General features: G+C 38.1%; 1 protein-coding gene and 1 pseudogene across 4 annotated transcripts; one reads left to right on the top strand and one right to left on the bottom strand.

The window, feature by feature from the left end:
• Window positions 1-2,478: 2,478 nt before the first annotated feature.
• LOC122652071 (CBL-interacting serine/threonine-protein kinase 23-like) lies at window positions 2,479-10,372 on the top strand. 4 transcript variants are annotated; one of them, XM_043845743.1, is made up of 15 exons: window positions 2,481-2,968; window positions 3,681-3,743; window positions 3,941-4,012; window positions 4,143-4,250; window positions 4,410-4,490; window positions 4,720-4,773; window positions 4,898-5,023; window positions 6,548-6,637; window positions 6,798-6,911; window positions 7,015-7,143; window positions 7,971-8,087; window positions 8,504-8,560; window positions 8,697-8,771; window positions 9,231-9,307; window positions 10,207-10,372. In XM_043845743.1, the coding sequence occupies exons 1-14, from the start codon at window positions 2,777-2,779 to the stop codon at window positions 9,297-9,299; spliced, it is 1,347 nt and encodes a 448-aa protein (XP_043701678.1). In that variant the 5' UTR covers window positions 2,481-2,776; the 3' UTR covers window positions 9,300-9,307; window positions 10,207-10,372. The 4 variants fall into 4 exon arrangements, 2 of the variants coding, with proteins under 2 accessions (XP_043701678.1, XP_043701677.1); XM_043845742.1 differs by lacking the exon at window positions 10,207-10,372 and having other exon boundaries at window positions 9,231-9,599; XR_006331552.1 differs by lacking the exons at window positions 8,504-8,560; window positions 8,697-8,771; window positions 9,231-9,307; window positions 10,207-10,372 and having other exon boundaries at window positions 2,479-2,968; window positions 7,017-7,143.
• Window positions 10,373-13,593: 3,221 nt separating this feature from the next.
• Window positions 13,594-24,927, bottom strand: LOC122652072 (annotated as a pseudogene).
• Between the last annotated feature and the right edge of the window lie 1,733 nt (window positions 24,928-26,660).

Raw genomic sequence — 26,660 nt, 5'->3', positions numbered from 1 at the left:
TTTAGGGAGTATAAGGCTGTATTCTTGGAATGCATTCTAGTTCGATTTTGCATTGTTGGACGATAAAAACAATTATGTTTATTGGATCCAGATCCTCTACTGCGGAGTTGTCCGGTAGGTTCGTGCTGCCAAGACACGATGAGGCACACAATGACCTCCTTACCCCTGCCCGAGCGCCTTGCCTGAGTGGGGGTAAGGTGATCCTTGCATGCCTCACCGTGTCTTGACAGCACAGTCTTGCCGGGCAGCTCGGCAAAAGCGGATCCAAATTGATGTTTATCATCCAAGAATGAGAAATCGACATAGAATGCATTCCAAGAATGCATACCAAACACTGCCTAAGATAGGATTGTTGAATGCTTTATCAAAATTTTGCTTGAATTGTAGAAATGATATAAAAATTAAAATTAAGTAGTAATGAATTTTGGAATCATTTTAAACAATTTTATAATTATTTTAGAAATAATATCCCTTGCATGGAGAATGAATCCAAGCAAAATTTTTTATATATTAGGGATAATATAAAATTTTTTGGAATAATATAAAAATATAGAAAAAGGATTATATCAACATCAACCCATTGAACCACATTAGAAGTAGTATACTTATTTTTTTCCTTCACCAAAAAAAAATCCTTAGAGTTAATTTGTAATGTTAAAACATAAAATATTAAAATGAAAATAAATCAAAAAATGATTTTACTTCTCCTATTTTATTTCTACAATATTTGGGCATACAAACAGTGGACCTTGCTATAAATTTTATATACTTTCTTTTTACTTCAAATGAAATAAATTCTATAATTAAAAATTTAATGTTGTATTTTATCATTTCTATGCATCTTATGCCAAAAGAAATAAGTTTCTATTAGTTTTACTTCTGCAAATAATCTCTAGTCTCGACACATGTCTTTTTTAGACTTTAAAACATTATTTGGGTTATAGAAGATAACAATAACTCACATTTTTCATATCAGAACTTTGAACTCAAATCTTGTTGGCATTTCCCCAGGGATTACCTAACAATTCTTATATAAGAAAGAGAGAGAGAGAGACAAATGTTACTAGCAATGAGGGAGTGCCTAACAAATTAATGGATATCGCCCATTATATATTGGCATGTCTCATGCCAAGTCAATAGGCACACGAGAGGGAATGCCTAACAATTCTTATATGAGGTTATATATGGACAAGAAAGAGGAAAATTGTCAAACAATATCAGGAAGAGAGAGAAAGAGGACGCAAAGAAGACCCACGAGGGAGCCGAGGGACCTATCTACTTATTAGTACTATTATATATCCAGAAGTGTTGGGGGTAGAAAACTAGAAATCGACCCTCGTCCCTCTATACGTGTATAGCACTCCTATTGGGTGGTGGCCGACCATTGAGCTGAAAACTCATTCCGAAAAAACCCACGTGGTCAAAGAAGGGATAAGATTGTCAAATAATGTCAAGGACAGAACAAAGGATGAAAAGACGTGTATTACTTGGATTATGTATATCAATTTGGCCCACATTAATTTAATGGACTTTTCTTCAGCTTCAAAATACAATTCCAGCCTTCTCATTGGTTAAAAAATTGAGAAGCCTACAAGAAATGAGAGTCCTAAAGTTAATAAACAAATATGACAAAACTAATTGAATAACCGAAAATAAAGGGAGAGAAGAGGTTCATGAATGGAAGATTCGTTACTATCAAATTCCAAATATCACTGTTGGGGGTCGATACAATACATTCGAGACTCTATTGTTAGATCATACATGTTATGCCCTAGACACATAAGATACTGATCCAATGATCCTTCATGCAGAACATTGCCTTCCATCTCTCCCCATTGTAAAGATTCCAATGTAGTGGTTTTTAGTGGAGACTCAAATTATAATCTATAAACATCGGATACAGTGAGGAGAATCTGATCCATTTAATTAGAATATTTCAGTAGCGGTGAAAACAACCTCGAGATACTAAAAATCCAATGGTCCTTATAGCAGGGTGTACGGATTTGACTCTACACCATAGGTTCCAACTGAAAAAACGGAGATAAAATAGTGACCGCTATTCCCCTCGTATATAGCTGAAAACGCGTCTATTTGAAAGGTGAGGATCAAAATCACTTCGACGGAAACAGATTTCATAAGAAAGAGAGACAGAGACGTTAGCAACGAAGCAAATAAGGAGAGAGGCTGAAACACCGAGATCTCGCGAAGCATCTCTCCGTCTTTAACCGAATGTAGAACAGACATTCAAATTTACATATTGTCATTTAGTGATCGAGAGATTTTAAGAAATCTTCGGTCTCGTGTTTCAGTCTGAACTGTTCAAATGTCCACTTTTTGGTTGATTTTCTGTACGTGAGAAAAATTCTGATTTTTTAACGCTTTCGGATGATATTCATATTGATTCCATAATGGAGTATCTCTCATCTTTAATTCTTTCATTTATGAAATTTCCTTCCTTCAGGAAAAAGAAAAGCATGCAAATCTTTTTTTCGGCTTCTCGTTAGATCAAACCTCTGTTTCGAGTTGAGAAAGAGAGAGAAGCGTAGAGGTAGTATTTGAGGATGGCATTAAAGATGTTGGTTTGTATGCATAGAGGGTCACGGAACATGAGCGTGGAGAAGTCTCAGGTGTGGCAACCCTGTAATAAGAAGAGATCGTGAAGTCTGTCAGGGAGGGGGAGGGGTTGGAACTAAGAATTTTGAGGAAGGAAGGAAGAAAGGGAGAGTGGGGTGGGGAAGTGGAAGGTTTTGAGAGAGAGAGAGTAAAAGATTTGAAGATGACTTCTCGCGCTAGTGGTGGCGCCACCAGCGGCAGCCGAACGCGTGTTGGGAGGTATGAATTGGGTCGGACACTCGGAGAGGGCACGTTTGCGAAGGTGAAGTTCGCTAGAAATGTGGAGACCGGAAAGAATGTTGCCATTAAGATCCTCGACAAAGAGAAGGTTCTCATGCATAAGATGATCGGTCAGGTAATCATCTTCGTCGTCTTCTCTGTTTCGTTCGTATTTTCTTTATATAGGAGGATTTTGATCTTTCTTCATTCTTGTATTTTTATTTTACATTTGATAAGCATGAGGACCTAGTTCGTTTGATTTGATTGATTTTTTTCTAATTTACGTTCTTAATTTTTTACATTAATTTATGGTATGGTTTATTCTTGCAGTTTTCAATTGCTAGAAACTGAAGCTTTTTTTAATCTTTCTTGTCGTCGCTACTTATTCTTATTATTTATGTATATTAGATCAACTGCCTTCTATTTCTTTTAGATTTGGCTCATATAGAACAGTGATGCAGTATGTAGGGGGAAAAACCATGTTTTTAGTGCACTATTGATCAGAACCTTGCCGGTTTTGGGTTCAATATAGCATCTGAATCCCTTTTGATAAAGAATTGTTTTTGTGAAACGAAAGGAAAATAAGTGCACATTTGCGTTTTCCGAAAGGGGTTTCCCCCGTTCGATTTTTCTTATTTATTTGGGTTACTTCGTTAAAAAGTCCACTAATTTGAGATTGCTTGTCCAGATATTTTTATTTTCAGAGATTAATATAATTTGGTGTGCTGTAGTGTAACGTCTGTAGAATTTCATCGTTCTTCTGTATTTGATATCCTTTATCAATTATCAGATATGGACCTTAAATCTGCAGATTAAACATAACCAGTACTAATGGTTGTCCTTTGCAGATCAAACGTGAAATCTCAACCATGAAATTGATCAGACATCCAAATGTCATTCGCATGTATGAGGTAGATTTTCTACAACCCTTAAGCCTTAATTCGAGATTAGTTCCACTGGACATACATGTTGTACTCAACAGGGCTATGGCTTTTCTGTTGTTATACTTTCACCTCGCCCTTGCTTCGCAATTCATATTTTTAGTAAGTTTCTGAATAAACAAGTTTGGTTTATGTGCAGTTACTCAAAGTGGCTACTTTTGTTGTAGGTGATGGCTAGCAAGACCAAGATATACATTGTACTGGAATTTGTGAATGGTGGTGAACTGTTTGACAAAATTGTAAGATGTTTTCTGCATTAATTTTGTTTGTCTTCTTAACAATCAACTAAATTCATGATATGAGATCAGGAATAAAGTGTATAATTAAATTCTTTTTCTCCTGTTCCCCTCCAACTGTCCTTTGTGCCAGGCTAGCAGTGAGAGGATGAAGGAAGATGATGCAAGAAAGTACTTTCAGCATCTTATCAATGCTGTGGATTATTGTCATAGCAGAGGTGTTTTTCACAGGGACTTGAAGGTTAGAAAATTTTGGCCTTTAGGCATTAGTTTGCATCTATTCCCCACCCCCCTCCGTGCCTCCAACGCTATCTGTAAAACCCACATGACAAACGATTGGGTTGTGGCATATTTAATTGGACAAAATTAAAAACCTTCTGAGATGGGTTTTCTTCTTTAGCCGGAGAATCTGTTGCTGGATGCAAGTGGAAATCTCAAAGTATCAGATTTTGGATTAAGTGCATTACCTCAGCAAGTTCGGGTGAGTATGATTATACCCTCTCTCGTGGTTTGGATATTAATTACTATGTTCGTTGATTTTGTGAGATAATAAAACGATAGCGAATATATCTAAAATGTTTGTTGTCTAGCCCCCTCTATCTGATCTCCTTCCCATATTTAAAAATAACAGAATAAAATAGTGAACACATAACACATAATTATTTGTAGAAAACATCAACATTAAACTTCTTAAGCCTTTTTCATTTCAGGAAGATGGGTTACTTCACACAACATGTGGGACACCAAATTATGTTGCTCCAGAGGTATATTAGTTCTGACTACTTTCTGGATCCCTGATGACAAACCACTTGTTTACTTTTTTAAACCCCTCCCCCCCCCCCCCCCCACCCCTTTTTTTGTCTCAGTTTGGGTTCTCCTTTTCTCTAGGTGATCAACAATAAAGGATATGATGGAGCAAAGGCAGATCTCTGGTCATGTGGGGTCATTCTTTTTGTCCTTATGGCGGGTTATTTGCCATTTGAAGATTCCAATCTTGTAACACTGTATAAAAAGGTGAGTTTTCCAACCTATCAATGTTATGTTTTATCCACTAAATTCTAGATATCTGCTATTTATTTAAAACCGTGATTTATTAATTGCAGCTTTAGAGTAGGGTGGAAATAACATTAAAATGAAAAGGAAGAAGAACGAAGGGGAAATTGATGAATTTTTTATGTAAATTAATCCCGTACCATAAAAATCCAGGAAGAGACTAATTTTTAATAGGATCATAGAACAGGGGAACAAACCAAAATTGGGAGAAATTTGATAACTGAAAACAGACAGCTCAGAATGGTCCCAAACTTCAATTGATTACCTTGTTCTATCAGCAGATTCAGCCTGCAAAGTTTGAACTAAATTTGATAATAGAATGATGTGTTTCAGAGGAATCCTAGTGTTACTGGGATTCCTGGTAGCATGTCTAGATTTCTAAGAAGCAATCAGAATTTTTCAGAACTAAAAACAGAACTTCAGAAAGTTTAATAATTATAAGTAGAAATAGCAGAAAATTGATGTTAATCTTGAAACAGAATGATAGATAGATAGAAGAGATAAACAGGCCACGAATCCACCTAAGCCCCCACTTGGAATCCACCAAGCATATTACTGAATCCACAACAGCAACTACTAAATCCATGGCAGCCAGCCATAGGCCACTATATCTATATATAGAATTCATAAACCGACTCTCTAGCAGTCTTTAGGAATCTTAAAGCGACTTGAAATTCAAACTACTACTTGCAATAGTCAAAACAGACTAGTATTTGGCACTCTTACTCAAACTAGAACTATAAAAACAGAACATAGACCTAGAATGTAATCTGGAATCAAATTCCTAATGGCGTTAGGGCTTGACTTAGCTAACTTCTAACATAAAAAAATACTTTAAGCTATTCCTGGTTTTGACTAATCTCGTAGTCCTAGCTTCTACCTATATAATAGGCCCATTAAAGTAACCGATTATAATGAAAACCCATTGGACCAAAGGCCCAGCACATATGTAACCCACCCAAGGCTTATTTCCATTTAACTAAGCCCCTTCCTATGATTTTCCTTCATCAATATGATTCTCAAAATGGAAGGAAAAAGAAATAGTATGCTGACATGAAATTTTAGGTTAAATGAATAACATATACAAGTTAAAATAAAATATGTAGTTTAAGTACATGTTATCATGCCACTTTAACATGGATTGGGTACAAATGTTTGTATTATATTATGTCACCTGCTTTGGCTCCAAATAGCCAACCAGGTTGCAATAGTTTCATTGATATTCAGTATTCCTTTGAGCATTAACTAGATTGATAAAGATTACATTTTTTAGTCAATACGAAATAATGTTTATCTTGAACCTGATCGATAAATATTGCATTTTCTTAATCAATAAGACATAATGTCCCTCTTGAACTTGCAGGCAAACCTTCAAATGCATTATGTTGTGTGTTTTTCATATATGTAACTGGATAGATATCGAAGTGTGTGTTTTATAACTGAATAAAGATAAGTTTTATTTATGAGGAACCTTCATGGTTGCAGATCTATAAGGCTGAATTTACTTGTCCTTCATGGTTCTCCACAAGTGCAAAAAAACTTATCAAAAGGATCCTCGACCCAAATCCTGTAACGGTATGCCTTTTTTCATCCCAATTCATTTGACATTACTATCCGTTCAGCTTGTTCATGAATAATAATTAGGGCAAGTTTACTTTTCTTGAGTTACTGCCATATTAATTTCATCTCTTATTGCTTTCTAAAACTATTTCAATTTTTTTATGGCTTACAACAGAGAATAACAATTTCTGAGGTGATAGAGAGCCAATGGTTTAAGAAAGGATACAAGCCACCTGTTTTTGAATCACCAGATGTTAGCCTTGATGATGTGGATGCTGCTTTCAATGAACAGGTAATTAACGTATATATTTTTGCCTATTATTTTGAGGAGATATATGTCGGCAAGACTCTAAAACAACAGTTTCAGTGAAAATATTTTTACACTTTGTTCTTTTGGGGTTCAGGATTCTGGGAATCTTGTTGTGGAGAGGCGAGAAGAAAAGCCAGTCACAATGAACGCTTTTGAGCTCATTTCAACATCTCAGGGTCTCAATCTCGGTACTCTATTTGAAAAGCAGATGGTATGATATTGCAACTACTCCATGCTTCCTTCGAGTTAAACATGAGAAATGTTTTTTTTCTTTAGATAAGTAATTAAAGTTGAGAAATTTACAATCCCTTATTGGATATATTTCAATAAAATCTCAACCATTTGAATAACCTTAATATATGTGTCATGGATTTTGTGATTTCCATCATCCTATGCTCTGTAAAAAAAATTTACAAGATAAAACATTTAAGTTTTGAGGAGTTCCAAATGGAAATTTCTTGAATAATTTTATTTATTAACACAAGTAATTGCACGTGTTTCTTTGTTGCACAAGTAATTGCAGGTGTTTTAGATTTTAGATTTTAAATTCTAAAATCTAGTATTCAAGTTGGCAGCATATTTACATAGAGTAGGAGAGGTTTCATTGATGACTATTTGGGTCGAAATTGGGTCTCACTGATCAACAGATTAATCTTCTTGGTCAACATTCACAGGGCGATGTGCTACAGAACCTTTGAAGATGTAATGGGGTGCTTTTTAAAATCGGATCTTCCTATTTTTGTATGGAAGTTTCGACTCAATCTCCATCCCACTATAGTTTTGTGTCCTACATACCTACCCAAACTATGTAGCATAGTGTACAATTAAAGAAATAGAAGCATCCAGTAGTATTAAGAAGCTTATAGTGACTGAGTCTAACAATGTTGACATGGCTACCTCACATGTTTGTCAGCATCGATGCAACATTATTTTAATATACTTAAAAGTACATCATTCTATCCTCTTTGGGTCTTACATGGTTTCTGGTTTTTTCTTAGCTACTGCCTGAAAGCAGCTAATTTTTTCTGTGGTTATCAGCAGCTTGTTAAAAGGGAAACGCGATTTACATCTAAATGCCCTGCCAATGAGATTATATCAAAAATTGAGGAAGCTGCCACACCCTTGGGTTTTGAAGTGAAGAAGAAAAACTACAAGGTGCAATACTCTCTCTCTCTCTCTCTCTCTCTCTCTGTGTGTGTGTGTGTTTGTGCACACATGTATGCAAATGCATTCATGTTTTTACTGTTGCTCTTCACTACCTCTCCGTCCGAAGTTGTGAAGATTTTACCCACATGGAAGAAACAGCTGAATTAGATTCTTTTGGTAGTGTTTCTTTTAACCATAAAAAAAAAAAAAGCCCTTGTTTCAGTTGCTACTGGATACTGTAAGTTATTGCAAAGATTGGACTCTGGTAATGAATATCTACCAGGATTCACTAGTGTCATGTGCTTGAGTCAATTATGGGGATGAGTAGAAATAGTGTGGAGGTTGATTTGAACATTTTTCCAGTTTTAGAGTTCACTTTACCATTCTGGCTCTCATGATGGAACTCTTTTTGTTCTTTATTTCAGATGAAGCTTCAGGGATCAAAAACTGGACGGAAAGGCCAGTTGTCCATTGCAACAGAGGTACTTCTCTTTCCATTTAATCATCATGTACCTAGAATCATTCCCTGATTGGAAATAAATGGTGCAGTTGAGTGACCCTTTGAAACCTGGTTTCTGGATCTAAAATTTTCATTTCCTTTCATTTCTGTTCCTTCAGATTTTTGAGGTTGCCCCCTCCTTACATATGGTTGAACTTCGCAAGTCTGGAGGAGATACCCTGGAGTTTCACAATGTATGTATCACAATCTCACATGGTGGAAAAAGTAACACCAGTTGATATGCTTCAACATGATCCTATTAAATATGCAAGTTATTTGTCACTTGAGATTTGCTTGAAATAGTACTCAAGAAAGTGGTGGAAGGGGGAAGAAAGCGTCGTGCTGTATTTGAAAGCTAGCAGTACAATAGTGCGTACAGGGGCCAGGCCTAAGCCTAAGATTTGTTAAATTTTAGAAAGGCCAAATCATAAGCCTGGACAAATGTAATCAAATGCTGGCCCTTATGACTTCATGTAGTGGCCATGCACACCCTACTTGGCACTATGAAGTTTGCTAATGTGGCAATTTCTTTTACCCCCTCTATCACTGTAGTGTTATGACATCATTTCTATACTAGGAATACTATTTATTGGTTTTCACTATAAATATTAAGTTGAATTTGTAATTCTAATAATTGTTTCACTTTTTTGCAGTTTTACAATAACATAACAACTGGTTTGAAAGATATCGTGTGGAAAGCAGGAGAGGAAGTGAAGTCATAATTTTGATGGTCAGTAAGCAGGAACAATTGGAAGTATAGAACAAGAAAACATGTATATTTTATTTTGGGCAAATGGTGGATGTAGAAGAGTCCTTTTTCCCAAGAGGATTGTGGGTATGGACTATTGCAAATGTGCAGATGTCTGGCCCCATCCTAGGAACATGAATGATGAACCTAATGGGTTCACTATGACTGTATCTTCTTATTAGGCTTATTTCCATTGATGTCTACTGTAGGAGATGATATATAACCTAAGCTGAATGAACACTCAAGGCCTATCTTGGAGAGCAACTTTAAACAAGACCATGAACCCAATGATCATAACCTTCTTAGCAGTCAGATGATTTCAACAGTCCAGATGATTTGCATCTCGATGTTGAATCAGCTTTCAGCATGACTCAGCATGGCAAGTCTCCTTGATGGGAGAAGTCATAGGTACTAGGAAGATTGAGAATTTGAAAATCAGATGGCCAGCATTGCCAAATTGAGTCAGCTTTCAGCCTAAAACATCTCCTTGGTTGGAAAAGAGGTGGGTCTTGCATTAACATGCATGTTTGCAGTAGGTACTGCTGTATTAGATTGAGAAGATGCAGCATGTTCTTCTGTATAACTATTTGCATTTATTTTTTCCCCCTAGTTATTTTCTATCCAGTTTTTCCCACAGCAATTATTCAAAAGCCAGTGATTCACTTTGCAACTCAGCCAATGACCTGGTATCTGTTGAACATGAATGTTTGGCTTCGAAGATTTCAAAAGGACAACTCCTGGATCAACTCAAATTTGGGTTCACTTAGAATTGCCCCCTTCGAACCTCTTGACCGTTTTCCCCTCAATATAATTCCTCTAGCTTACTAGGTTTCTCATTTGTGATGTTATCCATCCCCTAAAATATTTCTTCTTCTGTGCAGGTGTCACTAAGTGTTCGATATAGGTCATTGTAAATTAATCAAACAGTACTAGGGTGTATCCCATGGTAATTTTCTGTAAACTAATGCAAAGTCAACTGACACAGTTGATTAATGAGATCAATCTCTTGTTATTAATCAATAGCTTCCAATAATAGATGAAGGAATACTTGTGAGAGTGAAACAATACCAGATGACTCAATTCAACCAATTCCATCTGATTCTCGCAGATTCAAATGGGAATCAAGGGAGACTGATTCTGTACCGATTCCGAGTTAATGAATCCTTCCTTGCTTGTGAGGTACACAGCATTAATATTGAAACCAGTTTGATTTTGCAAAATGAGATGTGAAAACCAAATATCAGCAGTAATGCAATCTTCAAGTCAAAACAGGGAGAGCTGGGATTTTTGTGTGACTCATTTTGCCTATATTTCTCCTGATATGAAGCCGGAAGAACATTCCCTGGAAATCGGTTAGAAATAATGATCTGAGGAAACCAGCTGCTTACTTCGTAAGGTATGACAGTGTATGTGGTTTGCTTAACCATGAGTGTCTTAGTTAATTTTGGGATGAAAAGAATGTAGTTTTAGAAAAAGACTATTTTCCAAACATCCGCTACAGCCCCACGCTGAGTTGTAGGCAAAACCTGAAACTTATGCGTAAAAGGCCTTGTTAAAAAGATCAGATCCTTGCTATTTTAAGTTGGATGAAAACTATACATGGTAAGAGGTAGTAAACCCAAGAAGCTTTTGCAGTTTCATGGTCCTCTTGAGGAATTTGAAAGAACTGTGACAATAAATCTCAAGCGGAATGGTTACAGGGTCCTCTACAACTAGGTGGTCTCATTATAGGATAAATTGAGTCTTTCAATGTAGCACCCAAATCTGATGGAGGAACTATGACTGCAGATGGAGAATAAGCTCGGGTTGCACAACTTGAAGAAACAAATAACTAAGATCCAGTAAATCTAGAGTTTTATGTATATGCCAAAACCCAGATTAGATATGTGTTACATTATGTCTTTATCAAAAAAAAATGTGTTACATCATGTAGCTCAACTAGTAGTGCTTAATAATCACATCAATCATGGAGACTTCATACGAGCAGTAGTTGTAACTCATGATACTTATCCATCATGGGATTGGAGGAGTATTGTAAAAGGTAGAAGTAGGACTCTGCTCCAACGGGGAATTGTTATGGGTGATTGGCAATGGCAGAATGGTTAAAATTTGGAAAGACTGGGCACCTTCATCGGAGGGATATCGCCGGCCAATATCTACAGTCTCAAAACCCAGTTAATAGTATAGAGATTTGGGACTGCTATTTACATTCCATGAAGTGGAGGCGATTCTTAAGTCCCAACTAAATACTGAAGAATGCTAAGATTCACCTGTGCCACTCTAGTCACCCTTATTCCAAAGTTGGCTTGGAAGATCTTGTAGTACTCAAAATTTCCATAAAAAATCTAGTCCTTTCTATGGAATTCATGCTTAAACGCCATTGCAATCCAGGTAAATCTGAAGCAGAGAAACATTATAGCTTCTGACTTTTACCCTAAAGCGCAGCAAGCATATATTAACTCATGTATCACTATGAGATCAACATCAAATCTGGGGGGTTCATTTTTATGAGAGTCATTAAATGGGAATGCTTGGCCAAACAAAGCGAGAACAGCATCAGTTTCACCGTTTAGCATATGGATCGCAATAGTTAATAGAAATGTGGAGGAGGTGTTGTCTTTCATATCGAATCAATCTGCTGCCCAATGCAAGGTTTAAAGTATTGGTATCGGGTATCGTATCGGTTAGACGATTTTAAGAGACATATCATATCGTATTAGAGATACCTATCAATTGGTATAGAAACGTATGGAAATGATCAAAATACACATAAAAATACATTTTTGGACACAAAACAATATAAACAAGCAATATATATCATATATTATGCATATACACTAAGAATTGTGAATAATGTATAACCAGACAAATACAGCATTTTGAAATTATTATAAAAGATGAGATTTCTTACATGTTGTAATCGTCTATAGCTATGAAGAGTATTGGATGATGCAAAGGATGATGTTGTAGCACTCCTGGATTCATTTTTTAGTCCAAAAGTGTGAAAATCAATATTAAATGCAAGATTTTAGTCTCTTGGTTGAGGGTTTTCCTTCATTTTTCTATTATAATAGGAGTTGTTTCGAGTCTGTGAATGAAAATGGTTTTTTTATAGAATGTATCGATACGTATCAGTATGTATCGAGCCGTATCGGCCAATACGAATCGATACGAATTAAATCACCTATAGAACCTTTTACTGGACGTATCGATATATATCGTTACATATCGATCATAACGACCCGTATCGATCGATACATTTCAATACAATCCAAGACAGTTCATTTAACCAAAAAAAAAAAGAGACACATCAATATGTATCGTATCAGCTGATACATACCCATACTTTAAACCATGGCCCAATGTTCAAAGCCATTAAGCACTCCCACTGTCCCACTAATACTCCAATTAAGAGTACTACATCTATCCTCTCAGATGTTGTGTTCTTAGATAAACAGGAGATAATGGGGCTAGGATGCATCATTCTAAATGATCAAAGACAGCTTGTGTATGGTGACAAACCATCTCTTGTCCATTTCAGTAATAGTTGGTAAGGCCTTAGCAATTAGGCTAGAACTCAAGATAGCTCGGAAGAAAGGATTTCATCGATTAATGATAAAATCTGATTACTAGACTCTAAATCACTTTTTAAATGATGAAAACATTCAACCACAAATAGAAATCTCAATCATTCTCAAGGACATGAGCAAATCGTCTAAACTACCCTCCCTTTCTATTTTGCCCCTGAATCTCCATGGTCCGCCAACCAGCGAACCCCTCTCCTAAATAAATAACCACATCAGTAATGAATTGACAAGTTAACATAAACAGCAATTTGTTGTTATGGATGATAATAAAAAGTTATTCATGGTCATAGACTGTTTTCTTTTCCTGCGTTTTGATAAGTAGACATGAGAATAGTGAAAGACAACATGGAAAAGAATGGACGATTGCTATTCTATTGTGTTCGAGCTGTTACAGGTATATTTTGACATTGAATCATTACAGAAATTATGAATAAATATCCCTCATTTACAATAATACACCACCATCTGAAATGTAACAATATATACAGCATAGCATACAAGAATGAATCATCAGCAGGAGGTCAAATCCCCAGTCGGGTATCTAAGTGCACCAACACAAGAATCTCCACATACCAGATAAGCTTTGCTGATCCTAGCAGCGAGGTAGCACCCATACTTAGGTAAAACATATTTGGATGCCACCAAGAAGCACATTACATGATTGAGGCATCGTCAGTTTGCCTGGTTCATAGTTCAACTCCTGCTCCAGCCAATGCAGCTGCCATTGACGCAGATGCCTCCTCAAGAGTTCGCTTCTTCTGCACTGTTTTGAAGGCCTCAATTAAATCTCCAACTTCCCAATCAATAAAATCCTCCGCACCAATACCACACTCTAGTCTCACATTAACCTGGCCAAACAAGAGAATTGAGAAGGTATCAACATACCTCATTAGGATGGCAAAGGGACAGAAATACCAAACAAACCTCCTATTAATTGATGAAACCATTAGTAAAACCCCAGACCAAAAATTATGTCACCTCCACTACTTATTCGATTTGGTCATGTCCAACAAGGACAATAACTGAACCAGTTGGGAGGAAGGTAGAACTTTGAGGGGAAGGCAGAAGAGAACATGGCCCAAGGTAGAGAAAATCTTTGTTAGTCATGGTAGAAGACATGGGGTGGAGGCATCCATAGAGCCAGACAGACCAACTAGGTTTAGACAAGGGTAAGGCATCTTGAGGGGATTTTTTTTCCCCCTCTTTATTTTTAATGAAGTCGTGGTTATGTAGACCATAATAGGAATCCTTCCTATCATGGGTCTCTCTCTGCCTCTCGGCTCTCTCTCTTTCTCCCGATGTCTATCTCTCCCTTATCTCATCTACTTCTATTTTATTTTTCTATTTTGGTCTCCTAGTTGAGTTGTAATTCTAGGACTCTTTTTCTTTTGTATTTTCCTAGTCTGAATAGGAAAAGCCTATTGTACTGATATCTACAATATAAATAAGAGTTGAGAGGGGGAGCCAGCCATCAGTTATCATTCTCTCTGGCTGTCTCCCCACTCCGTTTTCTCTGCTGGTGTTCTCCTCTGATTTTGTTACACTAACAATACGTTCTAGTCATTAAAGTATGAAAACAAAAGCAAGCCTTCCAACTGGCCAAAGGGCAGGCAGCCAGCCAACCAAGAACAATGTGTTAGCTTTGGCAAATGGTTGGACAGCTATGTTAATGGAAGGGGACTTTGTTAAGCTTTTCATTGGCTTCAGACTCATGTTAGGGGGCCATGGTGTTATGTGTATCTCATTAGGATTAGGAAGGTTAGGGCACTCACAGTGCAAGGTCATTTTTCCTTCTCTTGGAGGATGAGTACTGCCAATTCAATTGTAGATGAATTGCTTAGATGACGACCTTTGAAATGATACCAAGAATATCCAAAAAATTGGGAAAGACAGTGGACTCAGAAAATCCTTTGTATCAGTGTATCACACGTATCACATCAACCCAGCAGCTAAAGATGTCTTTTCCTTCCCATAGGATTTAATGTTTAAAACAAACACAAAAGAATAAGTCATTGTAAAGTGTACAAACCGGGGCATAGCTTTTGAATGTTACTTGGGGTATTCAAGTACTTAATTAGGTTTTAAATGTCCAAAATGGGCAGGATGATTAAGTAGAAAATCAGTGTTTGCAAAAACTATGATCCCCCAACTTTTAGTTCAAACTGTAGGATCCAACAAAAGCATGACATTGAAACTGTGAATAGTAAAATTCTATCTTCAGAAAATCTGGAGTACAATTCAAATGTTACGTTATAGACACAGCATCATCTAGGAAAATGAGATAATTTTAATGTCAATGGAACACTCCTACAAATTTTATGCTTTCACAGAAAATTATTTTTTGGAATGATAGAAAAATAATAATCCAGGATTGTAAGGGGGAGAGTGGGGGGGGTGGAGGAGAGGAAGGAAAAGAGACCCAAAGAAAAGGTAATCAGTAAACTGCCCAGAATCTCTACCAAAAACTACCCATAGGCAATAATTATTTGGCCCATTATTAGTTTATTACTATACTCAACTTCTACAATATTAATGTGGATGCATTCCCATTGTTCCTGGTATTCTAAGTAATGAGATCCTACATTGCTGGGAACAACCGGAAAACAGAGTGCATCCAGGGAGCATTCACAAACTGCCCCTTTACACCCACTAGTGTTCTAAAACTTGAGTCATCCACTGACCTGTTATCAAGACTGATGGTGGGTTAACAGGTCAACTGTATATTCTAAGCTTTAAACACAATGTGCTAATAAGTTCATACATACTAAAACGAAGGAAGAATTTAAAACAAGATTAGCTATACTGCAATGGTAAAACATGGATTTATAAAAATCCTTCAGTAGAGGATAGGTGTTTGAGTCTTGAATAATTGCATATTAGTCATGTCATTTATTGGCAATAGGAATATACATAATTACATACAATAGAAGAATGACTGGGTGGTCGGTGGATAACAGTTCAAGCACTCATGTTAAACAATAATTTGACTTGAAACTGGCTTGTCTTGAATCAAAAGTAGATTTTAAGTGTTGATTCACCATTTTTTTTATTTTGGGAGGCGGGGTGACAACTCCACGGTGTTGGATTTTATGACATAAGATGTGTGTCCATGAAACCCAATTTGATTTGATTAAATTAATTATTTGCAATTAATGATTAAAGCTTGTTATGATTATCATTTTATGTGCAACAGCCCAAATGTTACCGTTTACTAGTTCACAACTATCGACAGATTGGGCAGTCTGTTCTACGGTTACCACATTATATATTTCCCCAATGGGGATGGGCATGGAAATATAGATGGGAACACACATGTGTGTTGAACGTTGATCTGTTGAGATTCCTGAATGGTTCACTTCAAGTTGAGTTTGGCAACAGGAATATCTGGTAGTTATTTTTCCCTTACCTAAGAGGCACTTACCATTGCATTTGTGCGTTGTGCGTTTGTAGTGTACCAAAGGTTGATGCCTACCGACAGGTCTAGCTATATATCGGTTTGCTCAGCGTATAGAGTGTAGATGTGAATGGGGGTGACGCTCAATATGATTTCCACTGCCTTTTTAGGGAGAACATCCAAATGAGTAAGTCGTCTGACAGTGATTAGTCAAAATCCAAGGCCCGGTACATGTTTTGTTAATTGTTTGCAAATGGATTTTATTTTATTATTATATTGATAAATATTATTTGAAAAATGTTTGAATAACCTCTATAGTGGTGATTTAATTCCATGCTTGCAAGGTCCATCGTGGATGTTGGTTGTGGGGGGGGGGGGAACCATAATAAAAGTTTTCTATCATTGGGGGTTTCAAGTTACATTATTGTATGATTGTCCTTTTGTGCAATTAAGGATAATTTAATGACTACCCTTTAGGATTACAGCACTTGGGATGATTGTGTGCATTAGATTGTAATCTCCTAACATTGGCTTTTGTTTAAGAAGGCTAATGCAGAAACCCTAATTGCACAACATAATAGAACATTGTATTTGCATTTGGAGAGTAGAGAGAGTCTCTTCATCCTCAAGCTTGGGTTACGGCCATGGGAGAAGGAGCAATCGACGGGGATCATCTCCAAGTGCTGTATTCTTTTGGAGGAGTGATGAGTTCTAGATAACCTTCTCTCTCTTTTGTTTGATTTCATTGGTTGTGTTCATCGATATTCTTCGCTGGAAATTTTTTATTGGATATGTTAATGGCAAATCGCTTCCGCCACCACCATCACACTGGTTCAATGAACCAAGGACCCAGGTCATCAACATTGATGGCAACTTAGTATCTCGAAAGATGGGAAAAATAAGAGAGACATTGTCTTAAAAAATAAAAATGTAAAAAAGATGGAAGAAGAAAGATTAAAAAAAAAAAAAACTCATTACTGCAAGGAAAAGGGGGCAACAAGAGCACACCTGCACAGCTATAGATGGCCCAGCATCACCAACATGATTTCCACTATCATCAACTAAAGCCCGCACCTGACAAGCCATAGTCAAATTAGTGAACTAAAAGGTAGACAGTAAAATCAAAGCAAAGAACAAACTGCCGCATCTCCTTCATCTGAGGAACAGTTGCAATGGATTTTGTCTTAATAGAAGAGAACAGATATACAACAATGTCACGGACAAACCATTCCAAAAGCTTCACCACAAACTACCACATCCCCCCTTTTGAGGGTGCCATTCTGCACAACAAATGTTGCTACAGGTCCCTTTGATTTGTGAAGGCCTGCTTCAATGACAGTTCCCTTGGCATTTCTATGAGGATTGGCCTTCAATTCTTGCAACTTTAGAAAACAAAACCACAGAAAGAGTTAGACAGCATAGGACTCAGAAAATGGGAAAGAGACAATGCATCAAGTTCTTAAAAATATTCACACAACAAAAATCTTATGAGGCTTTGAAGTTTGAACCTGTTTTATGCTTACAGATTCTGAGAAAAATGCTTTTTAGTTGGTCACCCACTGCCACATGGAGGGGATGATGTGATGACAGACATCCATTAAAAAGGGAACACTCATTCCTTTTAGCTCAATACTGAACCTTTTCAGAATTTGGTAAATTTAAATTGTTTAGTATGGCAATAAAAATGGAAAAGAAGGCTTTGCAGTGCCACTATCACGCTTTAGAGCTAAATAAAAAATTTACCATGCGAGTAAGGGGCAATGCAGCCAAAACATGGAGGATATCCAGGCTGCTAGACAGAGGATTCCTTAGTCACCCAGATTTCAACGATAGCTTGTAGGTGACTCACCTAGTAAAACTGCAAAACCTGCCCCGTAACATTTCTGTCTAAATTCTTTGCTAAGTGACTGACCTACTGAATCCATCCAACAAGCGTCTGTATATAAAAATGAACAGCAAAAGTGATATCATGTTCATCCATTGTCAGAAAATTCATGACAGTCATGAAAAATTAAAAGGATGAGCAGATTGCAATAGAGAGACCAAATTCATACCACCGAAGAGACAGGCAAGGCGGCATGTCCAAAAATATAAACCCAACATTGTTCACAACCTAAAAAATGGATAATCAAAAAAGACAAAAGGTTGTCCGCACCTCTGCAAGAAGCATGACAGTTTCCAGTAAGTCATCTACATTCTCCCCTTTTAGAGCACTGATCTGATTGAGAAGACGAATTCAGGATCAACACTCCACAGAAGTTACAATTGTGTCTGAAAAATGCTTATCATTAGCCAAATAAGAACCTGAACCATTGGGATATCACCACCCCAATCTTCTGGCATTAGACAAATTGCAAAAAGTTCTTGCATAACTTTTTCTGGATTTGCTCCATCCCTATCTATCTGAAACAAAAGAACAACTAAGATAAGATATTTGAGTCAGCAGGTTTGGAAGGAGATATAAACAAACATCACTAAATATATGAATGTACCTTATTTATGGCTATCACAATTGGCACTCCAGCTGCTTTTGCATGAGCTATCGCCTCATTTGTTTGAGGATGGACCCCATCATCAGCAGCCACCATAATGATGGCAATGTCTGTTACCCTTGCCCCACGTGCTCTCATTGCACCAAATGCCTACATGGGTGGATGTAATACAGTCAGCATCTCAATTCAGGACAAGAAGAACTCTAGAAAATATATCCCTGTGCAAAACTACTTTGATGATTGGAAGTTCAGGAAGTATCAAGAAAAGGGGGAAAGCAGCAATGCAACAACAAAGAACCCTTAAGCCCACAAAAGGAAAAGGCAATACAAAGGATTACCTCATGCCCAGGTGTATCAAGGAAAACACATGGCTGAAGCTTGCCATCAACAGGAACAAGCACCTTATATGCACCAATTCCTTGTGTTATTCCACCTGCTTCAGAGCCTACTATAATTAATCAAAGCAGTTCCTCATCATGCTGGGAAATAGAGCATGTTTTCAGAAAAATGGTCAATCTACAGAACTACTACACCAAAGTACAATCGTATTCTAGCAAAGAAATAGACTTGGGTCATATGTCAGCAACAAAATCTACCATTTTCTTTTAAGTGAGGTTTTAGAGAAGAAAAAATGGTTGCTGATAATCTTATATTCCAAAGAAAAGTTGATAGATAAAAAAGATTCCATCAACTGATGAGATTGGTTGTTGTTCTAGCTCATAGCAACAAATAAGGACTTCATTTCCAGAGGTTTGACCATGTCAAAACACCTCATCATATTCACTTGTCAAACAAATACTGAAAAATTACCAAGACAATACCTTAAGTTTTCTTACATATATTGTTTAAATCACTAATGTTTGCTGTTCTATACCATTTTAGATAAATTTCAAAAACATAAGCATATCATTATTCGCACAGTTACATGAACAATATTTTCAAAGAAACAACGTCCATTATTATATTAATAAACATTAAAACCATGTTTCCATTTCACTTTGTTTTTCACTGTAAGTGCATAGGAATACAAATGTATATCCATTACTGAAATTGAATACAAGTGCAAATATGATTAAGTTTCAAAATACCTTGCTCTTTCGAATATAATCCAAAAGGATCGTCTGCCAAGTGAAAAGCATAAGCACATATTAGCAACCAGCCTTGATGTCAAGAAATGTAATATTCTCTGTTCAAATCAGAGTTTGGATATGAATAAAATTCTCATCAAATCAAAATGAGGAAATTTTTCTAAGTTTTACCTTTCCATGATCTAAATGACCCATGATAGTAAGAACTGGCGGGCTATCTTCTAGCTTGTCCAAGTCTTCCTCATCAAGAATTTCGTTCTTTTTTGCCCTTTCTTCTACTCTAATAGGGGCAGCATCTATAACATCTACATCATACTCTCTACAAATCATCTTAACTATGTCATTGTCCAGAGTCTGAACCCCATCAGGCTTAATGCCTTTTGAGTATAGATATCCAAAAATCTCACCTTCACTTATGGCCAAGTTGTACGCTAGGTCCTCCGTCAACATGCCTTCCTCTTCCACCTCTAAAATTTCTACTCTTACAGGAGCTGCTTCCTTAGGTGCCTGAAGCCTAGCTGCCTTTCGACTTGCTTTACTCCATTTCCTTCCTTTCCTTGCTGTGGGAGCACCAGAAATAAGTCCATTAAGCTCCAAAGTCTCCTCATCATGAATCCCTTCATCATCAACCAAACATCTTCGTATTCCTCCAGCTGCACCAGTTTTCCCTGATGCAGGCTTCTTTGCCGGTTTTGGAGGAGCTAGAACTGCTTGAGCAATCAGTGGATCAACCACTGGTTTCTTGGATGCAAATTTGTCAATTAAGATTGTCATTCATTCCCTAGGTTTTGATCCAGTCTCAGCAACATCAGTAGTCGGAGGCTTTGGTGTTACACCCCCATTCCTGAACCACGGGGAATGCAATCGGAACGTACCAATACGCTCCCAAACCGCCAAGATCGCAGATGCAGTAAATAGGATTAACTCATACACACGACCATAGAAGATTAAAACAGATTAAAATAATAATATCGTAGTCTCGAATCTACGTGATAACTTATATAATGTTGTTTAAGCAATCCTCCCAAGACAAATCATTCCAATCAGACTTATGTAATACCTACTATATAAATAATACATCTATCATGAAAGGAATCAAAAGAATACACCTATAATTCAAAATGAATAATCAAGTGCATCAAAAGATGGCCACCGGCCATAAGTCACTGTCCCGCCAAGGAACACACATCGCAAGAACACTGGTCCATGCTCCACGATCTCCGGAGCCCACCAATCAACGTAACCAGCCTCGGGAGTCTCGTACTGGCCACTCTGCTCGAATGTACCGCATCAACTAAAAATATGTTTCCTCGAGGAGTGAGCTCCAATCGAGCCCAATGAGTGGCTAAGCCACACAAACATACACAATAATAATAATGAATGGGGTTGATCGCAAACCGTACATGATGGACGGATACCAAGGTGTCCCATACCACCAAGGTAGACCGTACATCACATACAATTTACAATCATGCTACATGAATGAATGATGATGTATAGTTTTATTGTTATCCACCTAACACACAACTAAGTCGTATAGTACTATAGCAACACCTTAGGTAGCATCCCCGACATCGGTACCATAAACGGATGGTATACCGGCGATGACAAACCCGAGTCGCGCCGAAGCCTCGCCAGATCGGTCTCCACCAAGAGATATACGCAAACCCCCAAGTCAAATCCCGTCCGGCGTTCGCCCAAAATACGGTTGGCGCCCAAACTTCCCGGGTGGGTATACCCGAATAACGGTCGGAACCCACGGATTTGACCGACACCTAACCCCCTGTCGGTAAGGGTCATAGTACTGGGTAAACATTTATCCTAGCCAGCATTCACCTATTGTATGAGTGAGGTACGCATGTGCATAAGCCAGAGGCCGAGTCCATAGATACCGAAATACGGTCGGCCGGCTATCCTCTCGCCCCTCTAGCCCATACGCGTATACAAGTACGAGATGTGAATACCGAAGGTAGTCGGTCGGTCACCATCCCGTTTCCACCTAATGCAATGGACAACTCTAATGCAATTTCAAGTACGGTAATCTCAAGCCCAGCACCCACCGGCACTTGATCCCGCTCCGAGCCCTAGATCTACATGCCATGAGTGAGTCCATATTATGGAATCCCGTGTCCAAGACCAACCGGCACCCGAGTCCCATAACTAAATCCAATACCATTCGCACCATAGTGCAATAAAATAAATAATATCGCAAGACAAGAATGTAAAGTCCTATCAACATCTAAACATTTATATCGTCCTATATCTTACTAATAATTATATATTATAGCACACATGCATGAATGACATTCGCAAGACACGACACACAAACATTCCATAAATTAAGACGTTTGCTTAACTCACTCACCTTGATTCTCGTCAATCGTCGACGGAGCTCTTCAAATCGGCGTTCGATGCCAAGTACACTGTCCCACGTGACTAATATGCCCCCGAGCCGGGTCAGTCAACCTAAAGAGAGTGTACAACGTGGGGAGAGATTAGTGCCTTAGGGCTAGAAGAGTTGGGCCCCATAAGTTATCAAACAAGGCTAAAATAGGGGACCGGCACATACAAGAAGGCTATATCATGTGCTGTCCATGTGCTCCTGTCCCCTCTCGGACTTTCCCACCGGCAGATCTAGGTTCTCGGGACTGGCACTTGCATGTGCTGTCCATGTGCCTGTCCCTCTCGGACCTCCCACCGGCAGATCTTTCTCAGGGACTGGCACTTGCATGTGCCTGTCCATGTGCCTGTCCATGGGCTGTCCCTCTCGGACTTCCCACCTAAGATCTACTTTCTCGTGGACGAGCACTTGCATGTGCCTGTCCATGTGCCGATCTTCTTGCTCATGCCATTCCGAGAATGGTTTTGCAGCCCCAAAGTCTTGGGCTAAAATGGGGTATTCTTAGGGGTTTTTAGGGGTCTCTTTGGCCATGAGAACAACTCCAACCAAGGTGCCATAGCATACACCCAACATGGGTTTGTAAACCCCATGATCGATTAGGTTTTCTTCCATTAAAATACATATGGAAAGAAAACCCATAGGTTTGGGTATTGGGGTTTTGAAAGGGTCTTTAATCAATGTTATTTAACACCCCTCAAACCCACACATCTACGGTCTTCCATGAGGGTTGGTAAAACCCATAAATGGAGGTAAATCCCCAACTTAGGGTTCATAAATGGAGAAGGGTGAATGGGTTTAAGGTAGGGTTAGGTGCTTCATAGTTAAGCATCAAGGATTTGCCATTAATGGCTCTTCTAATTGAGTAGATGGAGCACTCAAGGTGTGCTCAACCGATTCAAACCTTAGGTAATAGAATTAGGGAAAGAGAGAGAGAGAGAGAGAGATAGAGAATGCTCACCAATGTAGGAGAGCAAGCTTGGGTTCCACCTCTCTCCTTTCTTCTTCTTCTTTCTTCTCCTTCTTCCTTCTTCTTCTTCTTCTTTCTTTCCTTCTCTCCTTTCCTCTCCACGATTTAGGTTTTCTATTGTGAGGTGAATAGTGGATTGACCCCTATTTACCTCACTTTAGTCTTAAGTCATGTTTGGTTGTCTTAGGTCTTTAGGTCCATTTTAAGTTATTGGGCCCATTATACTACTAGGCCCATAATATGATTAGAAGGGACATCAGGTCCTAAGCCCATTCTAGTATTTATACTCATGAGTTATTAGGATATTAACTTACTCCCAATCATCTGTAAGTGGGAACGGGTACACCGGGCGAGGGCCGGGCGGATCCTCGGAATGAGGAAATTCTAAGAATGCACCCTCGAAGACAAACTTTCCCCTGTCTCTGTCGATGTACCTATCCTCAACGACTTCTCCAGAGTCACGGTCAACAATCTTGTGGGATGGCTTGAGTATCATGGCCCACAGTTCACGAGAGTACTCCGTTCCCGGTTCTACATAAAAGGTTCAAACCAGATCGGTGGTCAGACCGGGTTTTAAACCGGGTTTTGGGCACGGATTTAACATTTGGAGCCACACCCACATCTCTCAAGATTACAGGTTTCTCAGTTGCATCAGGAGTTACTGAAGGCTTTGCCTGTAACCTTGGTTGAACTTTAGCAGGTGGCTGACAAGCTGAGTAGATCTCAAAGGAGCAAGTGAATTAGCTTCCTCTTTCTCTCCTGACTTGTACCTTAGATCAATTGTAGGAAACTCAGTGGTCATAGGAGATTCCTTAACCACCTTCTGTACAGTTGCAACTGGGTTTCCTTTCCGCCACACACTCTTCGACATCTTAGACTTTTGAGTTGCTGTTAAATTTACTGGCTTACTCACTCTTGAGTTTGTGTTCGTCCTGGATGTTGGTTTCCCATCAAACCCATTTTCTTTGCCATTATCAGATTTTTTTGGTGGACTAATGGTTTCAAGTTTCTCTGTCTTCTCCAACACCTCTCCAAGAAACTCAATTACACTATTTCTCTCATCATCTAAATCTCTACTGGGTTTTGCCGGTGCCCGGGGTATTGAATTATCTAAATTAATACCTAGAAGGGATTCAGCCTTGGGCAGAGCTTTTAAACCAGGCTTGGGAGCAGGCTTGAGGATGAGATCAGCATCCTCATCTTTACTCCCTCTATAATGGATTCCATGTAAACCGAATTCCCCAAATCTGCAACTAAATCAGTAGCGACCATACATTTGCATATAGAAACACAAGTCCATCCCTGCCCACCAGCAGAATTAACAATATTAGATCTCTTAACTACCGAAATTCTCCTTATCAACAAGGGAGAAACTTCAAAATGAGTGTATGAACTCACTCTCACGCCTCCCAAACTTGTCAGGGAAACCAGAGATGTCATGGTTTCTATAGAGAACCCAGGAGGAGCACCAACCCAAGCAAACAATGTCCTCTAAAATATACTCCAATGCAGTCTCCCACACATCTAATCTCAAAAGAAGACTAATTCGGCTAAGTAAATGTTTCAATCAACAGGTCTTCTCCCACCCAATTTGATAGATAATGCTGTTAAGCTTCCTAGAAACCCTAGCTTTTGATTCTCCGCCGGGAGCAACAGAAAGATCAAAATTGAGGCGTAAATAAAATGTAATGATACCGAGAGAGAGAGAGAAGGAAACTTTTTCTCGATATACAGGTCTTACCTACATAGATTTTTTGGTTTTGGTTTTCTTCAATCTATGGATAATTAATGAAAAAAATGGAGAGATCACCGATTAGTGAGCAGGGAGAGAGAAAGATGATGGGCGGATCGGTGAATCGCTTTGAATTTGACAGACATCGGCAATGATCGATCTCAATTGAAAGGTTTGATATGATTGATTCGCGCCTAAAAGGCTAAAACCCTAGAATCATTGTGCCTTTTTATCTGACGGCCGTTTCTAAGGTTCTTATGATCGATTTTGGCCATTTTTATCACCGATTCCGTCTTTTAAATGGGCTTGACAGCCCAAGAATTTAACTTGTCCTTTCCGGTCATAATTTTTGGCCAAACAAATCTTCACATGCGGTACTTACCAGAAGAAAATAAAAAAAATCTTCACATGCGGTGAACGGTTTTAGCAATCAGTATCGATCTTGACCAATACAATCTGGATCGGCTCATATCGGTATAATTTGATGATTTTATCCCTAAATTTCAATAAAAATTGATTTTATTTATATTTTTACCTTGGTCAGTACTTTTAGATCGATATTTTATCGATCTCTACCGTTATTGATAGGAATCAACTGATACAGTCAATCTATCGATATTGATACGAATCAACTGATACAGTCAATCTTATTCTGATTCCTTGAACCATGGAGGTGATCATTGAAGATGTCACCTTTTTTTTTTTTTTTGTGAAATGAAAATAGTATTAAACTAGACAAAAAAAATATCTAAAGATTGTTTGTTTATGAACCAAGTTTTCCTTCAGTCACAGTGAATAAGAATCCATTCGTCGCAACTAAAGGATGGATGTGAGTGGTTACTGAGGGAATATTTTGAGAACATACTAAAACCTTATATGAGTTTTGTGAACTATAGCAAAGTGGTTGAACCTTCACCCAACAGTGAAGGAAAACTATCATTTATAAAAGGGGGAGGAAAAAAAACTCCCATGAGTTTCTCTCACCTCTCCATATGTAAAAGCACCTCTACGACTCTACCCCCAGTTTTGAGGAGAAGAGAGATAAACACATGGGAGTACTGGGTAGGCGGTAAGCCACACTCCAAGGCAGAAAATTGCTTCCCTGTATAAAAACATCATGAGATTTCTCATAAAAGCACCATGAAGAGATCATCTTTATTATAGGTAAGGGTTACAAAAAATGAGACAAAATATATTGAATAGATTGAAATTGACAAGACTTTTGTTGAAACTTGAATGTGTCTCACAACCCAAGGGATCTGGGAGAGTGGTGATCATCAATGATCTTTTTATAGGTTTGATATTGGTTTAGGTTTTTAAAAATGGTTAGAAGATCCAAACCAATCAATAAAATCAATCGTTTAGATCAAATTGGAAGAATCAATAAATAGTCCAATATGTTTGTACTTTATTTTTTTAAACAAAAAAATTAAATTGCACGCCTCCTTATATATCACTATTCACATGAGGATGTGATATGTCATAAATGTCTCTCCTTGTATTGTGAGATTCTAAAATGGGTTCTTTCATTTTCCTCAAATATTGGGGGAGGTGGTCATTTCACATGTGGGGCTCAGGTGGGACTCACCTGTGAAATGAATACCTTACCCCTGTCTTTGTTGTCGTTTAGCGGTGCTGCACAGGGGCAGCCTCCGCCACGGCTGGATAAGATCT

Source organism: Telopea speciosissima, chromosome 2 (assembly GCF_018873765.1).
Source record: "Telopea speciosissima isolate NSW1024214 ecotype Mountain lineage chromosome 2, Tspe_v1, whole genome shotgun sequence".
NCBI classification, from domain to species: domain Eukaryota; kingdom Viridiplantae; phylum Streptophyta; class Magnoliopsida; order Proteales; family Proteaceae; genus Telopea; species Telopea speciosissima.
Note: the sequence above shows the minus strand (reverse complement) of the source record. Positions and strands in the feature narration are given on the sequence as shown.